Source organism: Dermacentor silvarum, chromosome 1 (assembly GCF_013339745.2).
Source record: "Dermacentor silvarum isolate Dsil-2018 chromosome 1, BIME_Dsil_1.4, whole genome shotgun sequence".
Classification (NCBI taxonomy): Eukaryota; Metazoa; Arthropoda; class Arachnida; order Ixodida; family Ixodidae; genus Dermacentor; species Dermacentor silvarum.
Window position 1 is genome coordinate 77,230,472 of NC_051154.1, and position 14,564 is coordinate 77,245,035.

General features: G+C 46.3%; 1 protein-coding gene across 3 annotated transcripts; it reads right to left on the bottom strand.

Moving 5' to 3' along the window:
* Window positions 1–201: 201 nt before the first annotated feature.
* LOC119430950 (NPC intracellular cholesterol transporter 1) lies at window positions 202–2,124 on the bottom strand. Of its 3 annotated transcripts, none has more exons than XM_049670079.1 (2): window positions 2,017–2,124; window positions 202–1,111 (listed from the first exon to the last, which is right to left on the bottom strand). In XM_049670079.1, exon 2 carries the CDS (start codon window positions 981–983, stop codon window positions 285–287), a length of 699 nt encoding a protein of 232 aa, XP_049526036.1. In that variant the 5' UTR covers window positions 984–1,111; window positions 2,017–2,124; the 3' UTR covers window positions 202–284. The 3 variants fall into 3 exon arrangements, with proteins under 3 accessions (XP_049526036.1, XP_037554349.1, XP_049526038.1); XM_037698421.2 differs by lacking the exon at window positions 2,017–2,124 and adding an exon at window positions 1,207–1,354; XM_049670081.1 differs by lacking the exon at window positions 2,017–2,124 and adding an exon at window positions 1,250–1,267.
* Between the last annotated feature and the right edge of the window lie 12,440 nt (window positions 2,125–14,564).

The following is a 14,564-nucleotide window of genomic DNA, read 5'->3' on the forward strand; positions in this document are numbered from 1 at the left end:
GAGGAGAGACCAAGGTGGGAGACGGCGAACGCTGCAGCAAACACTGAAGTACGCCTGCCGAGCTTAAGCGGATCACGCATCTGCCCCATGCATGACGCAATTCTGGACACTATATTAGGCATTACAGTAGGTCCAGCGCAGTGTAGCTTCGGAAGTTTAGCAGCTCGACATGCGCCTGTCGTTCACGAAATAGAAGGGAACTGCTATAAAACACCGTTTATTAAATTTCCTTAATGTTACAGTACTAAAAGCGAGTGATGTACAAAGGAGTCCGGAGGGCCTCCCTAGCAGGGCATCAGGAAGGGCGCCACGAGGGGCGTCAAGGGCCGGCCGAGGGGAGCGACCGGTCGCTCGGTGATGACGTGGTGGATCTTGAAGGGCGAGTAGCCGCCCTCGGCCGACGTGGAGCCAAGGAAGTCGAGCCACTTCTGAGGCGAGCAGCCGAGAACGCGGCCGCCGCACATGAGCGTCATGAGCTTTATGCCGAGCACCACACTGCGCACGTCCTTGCACGAGTCGTAGACGCCCTGGGCGTAATCGGGCCGCAGGGCGTACACCATTTCGGCGACGTGCGGACGGGAGCCAGTCTTGGCCGTGGCATTGACCGCCAGAAACTGCGACTGGTTCGGGGAGCACGTCATGCGGCACAGCAGGTCTTTGAAGTTGAGCATGCAGGCGGGGCATTTGGTCATGCCGAGGCTCGCAGGCTGCTCGAGTTCGCGGGCGAGGTCTTGCACCTGGGAGACGTCGCAGCACACGGCGCGGTCAGCCTTCACTTCGGCGGCAAGCTGCGGGCAAACGTCGGAGAAGAGCCGCCACGACGAGTCGTCGCCCATGGGTGCGGGTTTCTGCCGCACTGCGCAGGGAATGGCCTTGCCCGTGTCGTCGTCGTTGGCGCAGTGGCCCCGGAAGACGCAGTCCGTCGCCGCGTGCTGGACAGAGCAGAGCAGCAAGAGCAGCGCGCTCAACGGCGCCGCGTTCATGGCGCCCGTCTGGCAAGTTCACTCGCGTCTGGGACGGGTTTCGTGCACTGGCTCCGTGGGTGTCTCGAAAGGCGGCTTTATCGAGGCTGCGCCGGCTCTTCTCTGCAGGCTGACTGGCTCCGCTGGGCCTATTAAAAGAAAACGCGTGTAAGCCGAGGCGACACTCGAGGGCGAGGGCTGAGGAACAAGAAGAGCGCCAAGGAGGAAACAGCGGAGTGCGCACGCGAACCGCCCACAGGCTCTCGTGCGTGCGACGAAAAACGGACCGCGGAGTCCCGAATGATCGTGGCTTTCAGATAAAAATTATCGCCGCCTGACAATGACCCCCGGCGGCCCGCAGCGGTGCGCCAGAGCGTCTCGTCTTGCTGACGTGTGCGCTGCTTGTAGAGCCCGTGCCTTCTTCGCCCCGATTGGGGGTGAAGAGTGGGTGGGGGAGTTGCACGCGCGCTCTCTGGGCCGTGCCGTGGAAGCGGTATCGCCGTTTGAATAACAACGCGCCGGTGGAGCGCACCTCGCGCCGCGAGAGGAAAAACAATGGGATGCGCGCATCCCGCGCGGGTCCAAAAAGTTGGACGCGCGCGGTGCTTGCTTTGTTGTTGTTGTCCTTGGGGACGACGGATAAATACGGGCTGCGCGCTGTCGCCCCGATTTCTCGGGCCGGAGTCCAAACACAAAAATATCTCCGTGTGCCACGGGAAAGTTTCGGTGCCGTTCGCTAACCAAACAGAGAGTCGTCCGGGGGCGGCTGATGCTGGCGCCGTTCTTGCTGCCACCTCGAGGCAGGATTGGAGCCCGGGACGTGAGCGGAGCTACGCCCTCCACCCCCCCGGCGCGGAATGCAAAAGAGCCCCCGTGGCTCCGGATCTTATACATAGATTTTTTTTTTTTTTATCTTGCCTGTCGGTTCTCGCGCGTTTTGTTGCCTGTCGAAATGCGCTGCCTTGGGAAGCGCCGTTCCTCGCCTCGGGCTGCTGTTGTTAATCAGAATGATCTCCGGGCGGAACGTTCTCTAGACAAACACCGCGCTGCCTACCTGGGAGCCCGGGCGCGCTGACGAGACGCGCACCTGGCTCCCGCGGCCTTGTTTGCTGGGCGGCTTCTTGCGCGGCGCCCGGGCTCTCCCCCCCATTCGTCTCTCCCGCTGCTGCTGCTTCTCGGAGCGCCGACAGCTGAGTGGGGCCCCACGGCGACGGCTGGCTGCCTTTCGAGCACGTGCCCTTTGACGCGCGGACACTTCAGCAGCTCAGGCACGTTGCTCCTTCGGAGGCGTCGGCAGTCGCCGCGAATTATTAATGTTGGCCCACTGCTCTCGTGTCAGCTGGCGAATACCGGCTGATCGTTGCGCGCGTAGTCATCTTCTCGGCCCGGTTTCTGCAGTGAACGTCGCTGCAAAAAATCAGGAGTGCCGGAGGCGTCGTAAATTTGTAACAACCCTTCTCATATTGGGTCATATAAAGCGTGATATAGACTAAGTAATGCGCCCACCATATCTGGCCCTGTGTGCACCTTTACATGCGGATACATGACATTGTATTAGGTCCAATATGTTTATATACATGACCATATACCAATATGACACAATTACGACTCAGATATGGCACATGTATGACGTTTCTGTAAGGAAAGTATACAAGGCTCGAGGGAACGGGATTGCCCTCCTCTAGTATCCCAACATCGTTTTCGAAGTTGTTAATTTTACATTTCAAAGCGAAAAGGGAGGCACTCAAGAGGATTTAATAAGTTACCCGTTACAGTAGACGAATGCGCGCATTTTGTGGCCGCCGAAGCTGGAAGAGAAGATGCAAGCAGCCTGATATCTTTGTTGCAACGAAAAATATTTTGAATAAAGCCAGAAATTCCTTTCGCGCAGATAATGGTCCAGCATTCACAAGCGATATATAGATATTCTGGGCTGGAGAAAGAAATATCATGCATCGCTTCCCAGTCCCTTACCATACGGAAGTGAACTGCTTTGCATAATTTCTTCACTTAATAAGAAAAATTACTGCCGCTCTGAATATATCGTGAGTGAAAAGCTGACGGGAAGTGTTTCTTAGAAGCAACTGTCTCGCGCTATATTGAATGAAGTGCGTATATACCTTGTTTATTTAGAACCTATCATTAAACATACTTATTGCACATATTATAGGGCTTCTCCAGCCTCCCGTATCCCTCCCATGGTCGCACCCGCCATGAGGCGCGCTACAAAAGGGTTCAGGATATGGCAATGGAACTGTAGAAGTTACAAAAACAAAAAGTCAGTTTTGCAGCAGCATTTAAAAGACAAGGATAAGCCGGACGTCATAATTCTGCAGGAAACACATGGCCTCAAAGCTAGCAGGATACAGATCTTTTGGCTATGCCTAGGGGGAGACCAGGGCATTAACCACGCTGGTAAAAGGAAACATAGTGTGCGTGCAACACAATACAGGCATCGCGAACATAGAGAATATTCTATTGAAACTCACCCCACAAAAGAAGACAGGACCTAGCTTATTTATTCTGAACATTTATAGTAATCCCACTAAACATAAGCACAAGTTCAAGAGCCCATTCCAGAAAACACTCAAACTAGCTGGAGAAAATCCGGTAGTTATAGGAGGAGACTTTAATGCCCCACACACTGCGGGGGGATATCTATATTCTAGACCAAAAGGAAGGGCCTTATGGAATGACTCGCAAGAATTCGACCTCACGCTAGTCACAGAACCCGGCACTCCAACCAGAGTAGGCACGGCGTTAAACAGGGACACAACCCCAGACCTAACATTTATCAAGAATATTGAAAAGGTGACGTGACGCGACACACTAGAAGATTTGGGTAGCGACCACCGCATATCGGAGTTACTCGTCAAAGAAGGGCCGAATAGACCCAAGGAACGACAGATCAAATTAATAGACTGGGAACTACTTCGTAGATCGCGAGAGGCCAACACCAACGATCCATCACAGACATAGAGCAATGGACTAATGAGCTCAGCGATGACGTCAAAGCTGCCACAAAAATAGCACCACCTCAATCTAACTTGGAAAAATGCGAAAGCAGACTTCTCCACATGTGGGAAGCTAAGCACAGTTGCGGCAAAATAGACTTAAAGGTCAGAAGCATAACCGAAAATTCAGAAAGCGCATAGCACTCCTCAACAAAGAAATAGAAGAATATGCTGCGCAATTGAGCAAGCAACAATGGGACGAGATATGTAATTCCATGGACGGACAATTAAGCACCGGCAAAACCTGGCACATGCTTAGGTTCCTGCTGGACCCTGAGAATAACAAGAAAAGCCACAGACAAGCCATTACTAAGTTAATACACGCCTATAAGGGCACAGAAGAGGAATTTCTCAAAGAATTAGAGCAGAAATACATAACACAGGCACCCCCTTGCAACCATCCTAGATACAATGGGAATATCAACGCAAAATTAGACGAGGAATTCACGGAGGCAGAAATCCGCGCGGCCCTACAAAAGTTAAACACCAAATCAGCCCCAGGCCCAGACGGTATAACAAACAAGACTCGCAGGAACCTCGATGATGGATCCATCACCAATCTAACGGAATATATAAACGAGTGCTGGATAAAGGAAGAACTACCACCTCAATGGAAGAAAGCGACGATAACGCTTATTCCAATACCCGGTAAAAAGCTTGATATCGACAACCTCAGACCGATCTCCCTAACATCCTGCGTCGGAAAATTAATGGAACATGTAATTTTAAACAGAGTAGATAACTTCTTCGAGGAAATAACATATACCCAGATACAATGATAGGATTTCGCAAAAACCTTTCCACACGAGATGCGATGCTTCAACTTAAGCATCAGATAATCGACTATAAAACGCGCTCTACAAGGGCCATCTTGGGCCTTGATCTTAAAAAGGCTTTTGATAATGCAAACCACGCAACCATATTGGAAAACATCGAGCGATTAGGACTAAGGCAACGGACTTATAACTATATAAAGAGCTTCCTATCAGATAGGAAAGCAGTCTTCTCCATCGGAGGACTCACGTCACCCGAAATCGACATCGGGGGGGGGGGGGGGGGGGGGGGCACGCCTCAAGGCTCTCATCTCCCCGATGCTGTTCAATGTCGTCTTGATGGGACTCCCCGAAAAACTAAACCACATAGAGTTCCTCAATCACACAATATATGCGGACGATATTACTATCTGGGTCTGTGATGGTAGCGACGGATAAATAGAACAACGACTCCAGACCGCAATAAACACAGTAGAGGAACACCTCAGAGGAACAGGCCTCACATGCTCTGCAGAGAAGTCCGAACTTATCTTATGCCGCCCCATACTTAGGGGCAGACCTCCCAAAGGATACGACAGAAACGAGGCTCATGAGGAAATCAAGCTACACACCAAGAACGGGCGGAATATCCCAATAGTCAGTCAGCTCAAGGTACTGGGTCTAATAATCGAGAACAAAGGTACAAACGGGGAAACCATAAGGAAGTTAGACACAAAGGTATCGGACACCATGAGATTAATCAAACGAATTACTAACAAGCACCAGGGTATGAAGGAAGAAAGTATCATACGGCTCATACAATCATTCATAATCAGTCAGATAACATACATAGCAGCCTTCCACAATTGGTTTGCAGCTGAAAAGACCAAAATTAACATCCTCATAAAAAAGGCATACAAACTAGCACTAGGGATTCCAATCAGTACAAGCACAGATCTATTCCTAAAGTTAGGACTCCACAACACACTGGACGAACTCATAGAAGCGCAACAAACATCCCAGGTGGAACGACTAACCAAAACCAAAACAGGACGGCATATACTACGCAAGCTAGGAATGAATTACCACAATCAATACGGGGAAAAGATGACGATAACGAGAGAAATTCGCGACAAACTCCTAGTAACAAATATACCCAAGAACATGCATCCAGTTTACAACAAGGGCAGACGCACGAGTAGAGCAGAGAAAATGATCCGAAGCTATGGCTCAGACGACAGAGCAGCCTTCGTAGACGCGGCTGAATACACACACAGAAATAGCTACGTGGCAGTAGTCGTAGATCACACCCAAAAGCCCCTTACCAGCGTGTCAGTTAATACCAAACATTCCGAGACAGCAGAGGAGGTAGCCATTGCACTAGCATTGGTCTCCACAAATGCTCAATACATAATTAGCGATTCTCAGGCGGCCATTAGAAACTATGCTAAGGGTAGGATCTCTCCTGAGGCGTGGCACATTATCATAGTCAACAAAGCAAAATTTTCTAACGCAGAGAAGAACGGCAGGCAATTGCTCTGGTTCCCAGCGCATACGACTCCAGGCATTCACGCAATCAACCCCAACGAGGTAGCACACCGCGAAGCTCGAGGACTTACCCGCCGAGCTGAGCAAGGAGTGACTTTTATTGGTCAGGGGAACGCGGAGGGAGAGATCTGGAGAGAAAAAGACAGATTAAAAAGATTTAGCGATATTACAAAATTTTATCAAAATCAGAGGCGATTATTACCACCGCCTCACATTAAACTGAACAGAACTGAGTCCGTTGCTTGGAGGCGATTACAAACAGGAACCTATGTGAGTCCCGTGCAGTTAAAGAATTTCTACCCCGAGATATACGCCAGCGATATATGCAAGCTATGCAAGTCTGCTAGAGCCACCCTTCAACACATGTTGTGGAGATGTAAAATATATCTAGAAAAAATGGCAGTCTCCCCGGAAAATCTACGGGCGCGGTTTCGGCCACACTGCTCAGCTCAGAACTCCAAGACCAACTTTGGGCCGTCCAGCGAGCTATGGATGCCGTGCGGGAGCAACAGCTCCCAGTGGCCATCTAGGCGGCCCCAGACCCGGGCCTCCCAATCGCCGGATTTCAAATAAAGTTATGTCACTCACTCACATATTATAGGGCGATTCCGCCGGTCTCAGTACATTAACAGGCCGACATTCCTTGCACGAAAAATCATAATGTCTAGGTAGCCAATAAAAGTATTCACATATTAAACTTTTAAAAATTATTACATTAGGACACATTTGTATTGGTAGGTATGACTTTTGCATGTGTGTGTGTGTGTGTGTGTGTGTGTGTGTGTGTGTGTATGTGTGAGTGTCTGTCTGTCTGTATATATATATATATATTATATATATAGTATATATATATATGTATATGTATGTATGTATGTATGTATGTATGTATGTATGTATGTATGTATGTATGTATGTATGTATGTATGTATGTATGTATGTATGTATGTATGTATGTATGTATGCATGTATGTATGCATGTATGTACACCCGTGAGCAAAAGTATACGGACCAGGGGTTGCGCGAAAAAGCTGTTTTTTTTTCTCTGCCTATGAACGCAACTTGTAATTGAGGACTGCAGTCCAAACTTGACACTGCGAACTTTTAAGTGTAATCATCAATGCCAGTATATGCTTGTTAATTACGAAGAAATTCCCATTTTTCGGCCACCCTGTGGTCCGTATACTTTTGCTCACGGGTGTATGTATGTATGTATGTATGTATGTATGTATGTATGTATGTATGTATGTATGTATGTATGTATGTATGTATGTATGTATGTATGTATGTATGTATGTATGTATGTATGTATGTATGTATGTATGTATGTATGTATGTATGTATGTTAGCACATTGTGCATTAATACTATATTATACTATATACTATATTAGGACATTGTATATACTAGGACATTGAAAAACAGCGTAATAAACTTAAACGCATAGCAGACCCCCCATAGTGCAACTGCGGGTGGTCTGCTCCGGGCCACCGTAAGTTGCATTTCGCTCTTCGACGAGGCAGGACGTGTGTTGAGTGAGCTCCTGAACAACACTTTGCAATGTGGCGAACGCGGTTTAAGTCATGGATCCGGGACCTCAACAAGGTGCGACGTAATGCTAACGCATTTCTCTCGCATTTACCGCTAAATCGGCACTTAGTTTTTTTTTTTTTTTTAATGAATCACGTCTTCCTGAGATTAGTATCACTTTTCACATATCCGTCCACAAAATACATCGGCGTTCCAGATAACATGACAAGGGTTGACGTTCGGCCTTGTTCGTATGTGACATGACAACAGGTATTAAGCGCAAGTAGAGACAGGGATGAAAACGAAGCACACAAGACGACCGCTAACTTTCAACAAACAGATTTCTCGAAACCGACGAACATTGACGGCGCACATGTGCCATCATAAACGTGCGTCTAAGCAAAACGCCGCATCTCTGCGCATGGCATTTCTGATGGCATATGTGCGTCGTCATTAGTATCCACGTGGGCATATGTATCAAATACATCATGTGTTCAAAGCTAGCGTTCGTCGTTATCACTTCTTGCCACCCCGATTGTTTCTAGCGCTTAATGCACGTTATATTCAAGCAGACTTGTATACGTTACAGAAAAAAAAGTAACTCATTACAATTACAATTACGTAATCGATCAGTTCTACATTACTTTAATCCGACATTTTATTAACGTTCCTAGATACAGCAAACAGAACGAGATGTCATGGCACTTTCAGTGCATTCTCTGCAGTCTTTCAAACATTGCTTATGTGCACTAACAATTGCTTTAAAAATAAATATTCGTCAGACATCGACTCTAGTTTTTGTTGTAAAGTGCTCAACCGCGACACTGAAAACTCGCTCGAGGAGGAAAGAGGGCAAGACAGGGAGGGTAGCCAGTTTGCTTCATATGGGCGCCAGGAAACTCAACAGTTTGCAGTCAGTGGTTCTCACGAGTAGAGAAACGACTGCAAGTTACCCACTTTTTTTTTTAATTATGGGGTTGTACGTGCCAAAACCGCGATTTGAGTTATGAGGCACGCCGTAGTTGGGCACTCCGGAAAATTTGGACCACCTGGTGTTCTTTAACGTGCACCTAAATTCAAGTACACGGGTGTTTTCGCATTTCGCCCCCATCGAAATGCGGCTGCCGTGGCCGGTATTCGATCCCTCGACCTCGTGCTTAGCAGCTCAACACCATAGCCACTAAGCAACAACGGCGGGTTACACGTTTTTGGCGTTGCGTTACAATCTCCATTTGCCACGCTATAGTGTCGGGGTCTCTTTGGGTGCCAGGAGAGTACAGATTTTGTAATATTTCGATACATTTCTTTCACTGTGGCAGTGCGCCTAGCCGTGGCGAAAACCTTTCGCTTCTTACGTCTGACAAGGTCAACATGACAGCAGGCAGTCCATTCTCACTATACTACCCGAAGTCATATCCATAGGGTTATACGTTTAATTAACGCTGTTTTTACATGACTTAGATAGCACATATAAAAACAGCGCAATAAGCGTGTTTGAACGCATGACCCAACTGTCTCTAATATATGTTTATATCGAGCGGAAGTGAGCACGCACTGCTTGCTGCATGTTGCCATCGTCAGATGTAAGAGACGAAAAGGTTTTCACCACATCAGACAAAGTACCGTAGAGAGAGAGAGAAACCAAAAGAAACTGGTGCGACGTGGTATCGAACTTGGGTACCCAGGTTCTCAATTTCCGGTTGCTACGTTGGCACCCGTACGCATAGCAACCGGAAACTTCACCGCCACGCCATCAGTGAGGTATACACTTGGGCACATCTGTACTTGCAATATTAAGAACTGACTGCAAACTTTATACGCTTCTGCCGCATGACTTTTGTTGATTTCGGCGTTTCGGGAGGCTAGTTCTTGTGCACTTTACGCACATTCTAGTTTAAACTTTTATTTATAATGTATTTAACGCCTACAGCCAAAAGCAAGCCCTCACTGTAACTGATTGCCATGGATGTCAGATACCTCACGCCGATTCTCCCTCTTGTTTGCTCAGAATACCACCAAGCAGCTGGGATGACGGCAAGGTATACGTGTATGTATGGACAGCTCCGCACAGATTCCCACTCTGAAGGCAGTTTGACGCTTTTGCTGGATGCCGCTTTGCGGGAGAGTTTCTCCTTGTGGATCCGCTGTATCTAACTTGTACAATTGGACGCCTCAGACGTACCTTTAGACACTTTGTCGAAGGTAACACTCTTCCAAAAGCATCCTCGTAGCAGTTTGTTACAATATCACCTGCAATGCCAATACATTTTAGTGGCACGAGCACCGAGTGACGCTCCTGTTTCTTGCGCAGCAACTTCCAGTTAGGGACCGACTTCCGGTTTGTCACAGATGGGACGAAATTAAAGATAAAAAATTAATAACAACAGGTAGATATCGATGGTTCTACTTATGGTTGATGATAGATATGACATCAGAGCACAGGTTTAGTACAGTAAAGAGCTAAGTGTCAGGAATAATTAGAAACAATTTAAGGAAAGTCTAATTGCCATGCACCAAAGCACACAATCGTACACTTTAGACACCCACCGCATCAGTACAAGTTCCTGTGAAACTCCAAGACCAGGAGTGACGCCATCAGTGACGTGACACTTGAACCAGGGGTACCCGCTCATTACTAATTCAAATACATAAAGAATACATAATTCAAATACATAAATACATAAAGAATTCACCAGCTTCAGTGTCTGTCGTAGTTCACTTTAATAACACAAAGTTAACACTAGGAAAACACAAAGTTAACCCAAACAATACACCAGGGTACACCAACGCCGAGGTGCGAGTGCCACTAACAGACACCTAAGTCAAGGATTAGGGTCGTTTCTCAGTTTTTTTTAAACAGCTTTTTGGGACGAATATCTCGAAAGTTGTGATAGACTTAGATCTCTGCTGAGCAGACTTCACTACTGCTCGGATTCAATTTCGCCATTTCAACCTGTTCGTGTTTTCTAAAGTGAACAACCTAAAACGTTTATTTGGACGTAGCTATTTGGACGTGATTTCACATGCCATTAATTTGCGCGTCTTCTAAAAAATTACCTGGAAAGCTGGAACAGTGCTATATTTCACAGCCGATAAAAAAAAGTAATCTTTTCGAACGAAGCAAACGCAGGTGGAATGTATGTTACACATTCCAGTGAAGCTTACACAGAAGCCCATACATCTAAAGCACGGTGGTTAATGAACACGGGTGCCGTCTGCGGGATACATTTCTTCTCCTGTGAAGGGAAATGACCTGCGATGTCACATCCCGAAGGTATGACGCTACGCTTGCGCACAGGGCCATTTCTTTTACCATTCTTATTTTCTTATCACGTGGCACGCTGAGAACCCTCAAAATTAATAATTAGGGATCTAACGGCGTAGGCTGCAATACCAAATTGTGCTTCGCATTCGAAAACATAAGATTCAATAGTTTTCCGCCGACTACATTTTTCTTCTTCTTTTTTTTTTTTGTCGTCGTGCTAAACTCGATGCGAAACTATTGCTAAATTGACCATCGAGAGATTTTTTTTATTATCGATAGTATCGATTCCACTATGAATAGTTTCCTAACGTTTGTTATTGGTAGCGCTACCGATAGCTTAGCAATTGTTGACTAGCAATATTACCGAAAGCTTTGCAATAAGTTACAATCAGTAACGCTCAGAAGCATCGAAATTTGGCCGAGTTGTCGGTTCATTCTGGGAACAGCGTGCAAAGACAGCGCTGTCTTGTCTTATCGTTCTTCACGGCCCCGTCTTTACGCACTTTTACGAGAACGAACAGTAACACTCAGCTGATGCACTTCTGAAATAATTTTTCGGCGAATGAAGTAAAACATTTGTCTTCGGGGTCAAGAATTCCAAATGCGGCTATCACTCACTCATACTCAAAACAATTAACCATGCGCAAACCAGACGAACAAAGTTAGTTTATATTTTCTCTATTTTAAAATTTAAAAATGCAATTAAAATGTGTTCCAGCGCAGTTATCACAGTTATGACGGCTTTTTTTTTACCGTTTTAACTGAACAGTTCAACGTTAAACTTAATGTCAACTTTCTTTCCCTTCAGTTTACTCTTCCTGTTTGAAATTAGAGTACACTCCTGTTAAGATGAACTAAATGAAACTTGTAATTTTTTTCGTCTTAACACAATTTTTTTCCTGATACGAAGTATCAAAAATGTTTAGAATCATTTGATTTCTGAAGTAAACTAGGTTACCGCAGGAGCTGCGGCCGTCGAGTGCCATAGAAACAGTGAAAGTAATCATACATAGATGATTCGCATTGTCATTATCGTAGACGCTATCTTCGGTATGCATGTCGAGAAGCTGCGTAAACAAGAAACGCGAAAGCACGATATAGGAGCGTCTCGCGCCAAGCGACAAATCGATAACAGCGATAATCTGGTGAAAAACAATCTCCGTCAAAAAGCAAAACAATCTACGCGATATAATACGGCGCTCTGACGTCATCGTGGCCGCCATGTTTGGACACTTGCGCAGTGAGAAGCTGTCCGTTCATGACGTCACGTGCAAACTATCTATAGGCTTGCAAGTATTCGGCATTGAAACTTGTATTACTCACGTTAGAAGTGTAAATTTGGAGATCACTGACCAGAAAACAAGAAAATGAGTAGATTAGTAGTAGATTTAGTTTGAAATCACTTGAATCGAGAATGCTGCATGCTATCACACACGCGAGGAGGGCGCTTAATTCCGTCGCGTTTCGCGTTTCGCGTTTTTTTTTTTTTTTGCGCGCTTTTGTATTTTTGTTTTGAATTTCGCGAAAACTTTGAAACTTGGAAAAAAAAAAGATTAATGAAAACTGTAGCCAACTGGAAACTTTTCAACATGATGATTTCAAATGCGACGCACAATTTGTGATTAGAGCTTTCTTCATTAGAACGGTATTTAATAATTTGAATTCGGATCAAATTACTTCCGTTTGAGGAAGGCGACTGCCAGCGGAACACTGTTTGTCGCATCATCGAATCTAATAATAATAATAATAATAATAATAATAATAATAATAATAATAATAATAATAATAATAATAATAATAATAATAATAATAATAATAATAATAAAGTTCTGGAGTTTTACGTGCGACAACCACGACGTGACTATGAGGCACGCCGTACTGGGAGACTCCTCATTAATTTCGACGGCCTGGGGTTATTTAACGTGCATCTAAAGTCTGAGTGCACGGGCGTTTTCACATCTCGTCTGCATCAGAATGCGGCCGCCGTGGCCGGGATTCAACTAACTACCTCTAACTACCTCTAGCATATAACTACCGCTCCGGGTTCCTCGTATCTCGCAGCCTCTTTATGATATCTTGTATCACGTTAGATGTGGCACCCTGTGTGCAGCTACATGCCCACAGAAGCGCATGCGCACATACATGCAAGGTGTCCAAGCAATAGTCACGCCTGACATGTAGAAAACAAAATAAATTGAAAAAAGGCCTTCTATGCGGCTCAAACCAACTTTATGTTGTTAGTAACTATCTTTAAGATCACCTAGATTCTTCTGTGTGCTCTTCAATTTGTTAACACGGAATAATAAAATAACGTTCTAATGATTAACTTTACGGACGCTATCACAGAACTAGGATTTTAGAGCACATTTGAAAACAGCAGTTTCAGTTCTTATGCGGCGTGCTACGTTTTGCGTAGCTCTTCTTTTCCCCGTTTGCACGCACAGGATACGTATTTTGCAGCTTTCTACTTTCTCTTCCATTCTTCTCTTATCACTGGTCGGACCGAGAGGCCGGTTTTAAAGATAACGGCAGCGTGGTGGCGTCCAAGTCAATGACGAAGGGCGAACAAAATAGAAAATGAAATTATTATTGTAAAATAAGGGCCCAGAATATATGCGCGCACAAGGGCGGATTTAGAGGGGGGGGGGGGGGGCGGATGTCCTGAACCCCCCCCCCCCCCCCCTCACTTAATTTTTGAATATATACCCCCAAGAAGCGGACCTATCAGGTCGTACGCAAAGTCTAGATGGCGACAACTGGGCATGACCAGATAGAAGTTGGTTGGGTGGAACGGCACACTGCGCTAGAAACCTTCCATTCGCTTTCCGTGCCCCTTGTTGATGGCCTTGTCGCTAAGGCAACACCAGAGTCTCATGGCTTTGACAGGAACCTCTGGCAGTTCGACTCGAGCTCAGTTTCCAATGCTTCGGGCTTATTTTGCAGGCTGCGAACGTCTGACGTGATCCGCGTTCATAATCCTCAGGAATGTACTGGACTTTATTCGACCAACTGGAACAAAACTTCAAAAACGAGATGGAGACATTGTGGCGCCTACATTGTGATCGACGCAACCATCGCTCCTCTCAAATCGACACCGAGTTCTGCAGCTGGTCTCAGATGGCTGGTCTCAGATGGCTGGTCTCAGATGGCTGGAGAGCTTGCTAACTCTATCGACACACAGCTAACGAAGCCACGAGTTACGGGCTTCCAGCGTAACCGCGAGAACGTGCCATCATTGGATCCGAGCGAATACTACCACCATAACATTGCTATTCCCTTTCTCGATCACGTGATCCAAGAGATGGACGCTCGCTTCCCCAAAAGTGACCGAGTTGGGTTTGCGCGGCTCCGGCTCTTGCCGTCAGCTATTGGCTCAGCTGATTTAGGGAAGCTGAGACAGGACTTTGGGAAATAGAACTGCCGTCACCGTCGTCACTCAAGATGAAGCTGAAAGAATGGTACCACTTTTGGACGCGAGATGAATGCACTGACAGACA

What these genes read in the sequence shown, in the direction of transcription:
- LOC119430950 (XM_049670079.1), bottom strand. Translation starts at nt 983, where the DNA reads ATGAACGCGGCGCCGTTGAGCGCGCTGCTCTTGCTGCTCTGCTCTGTC.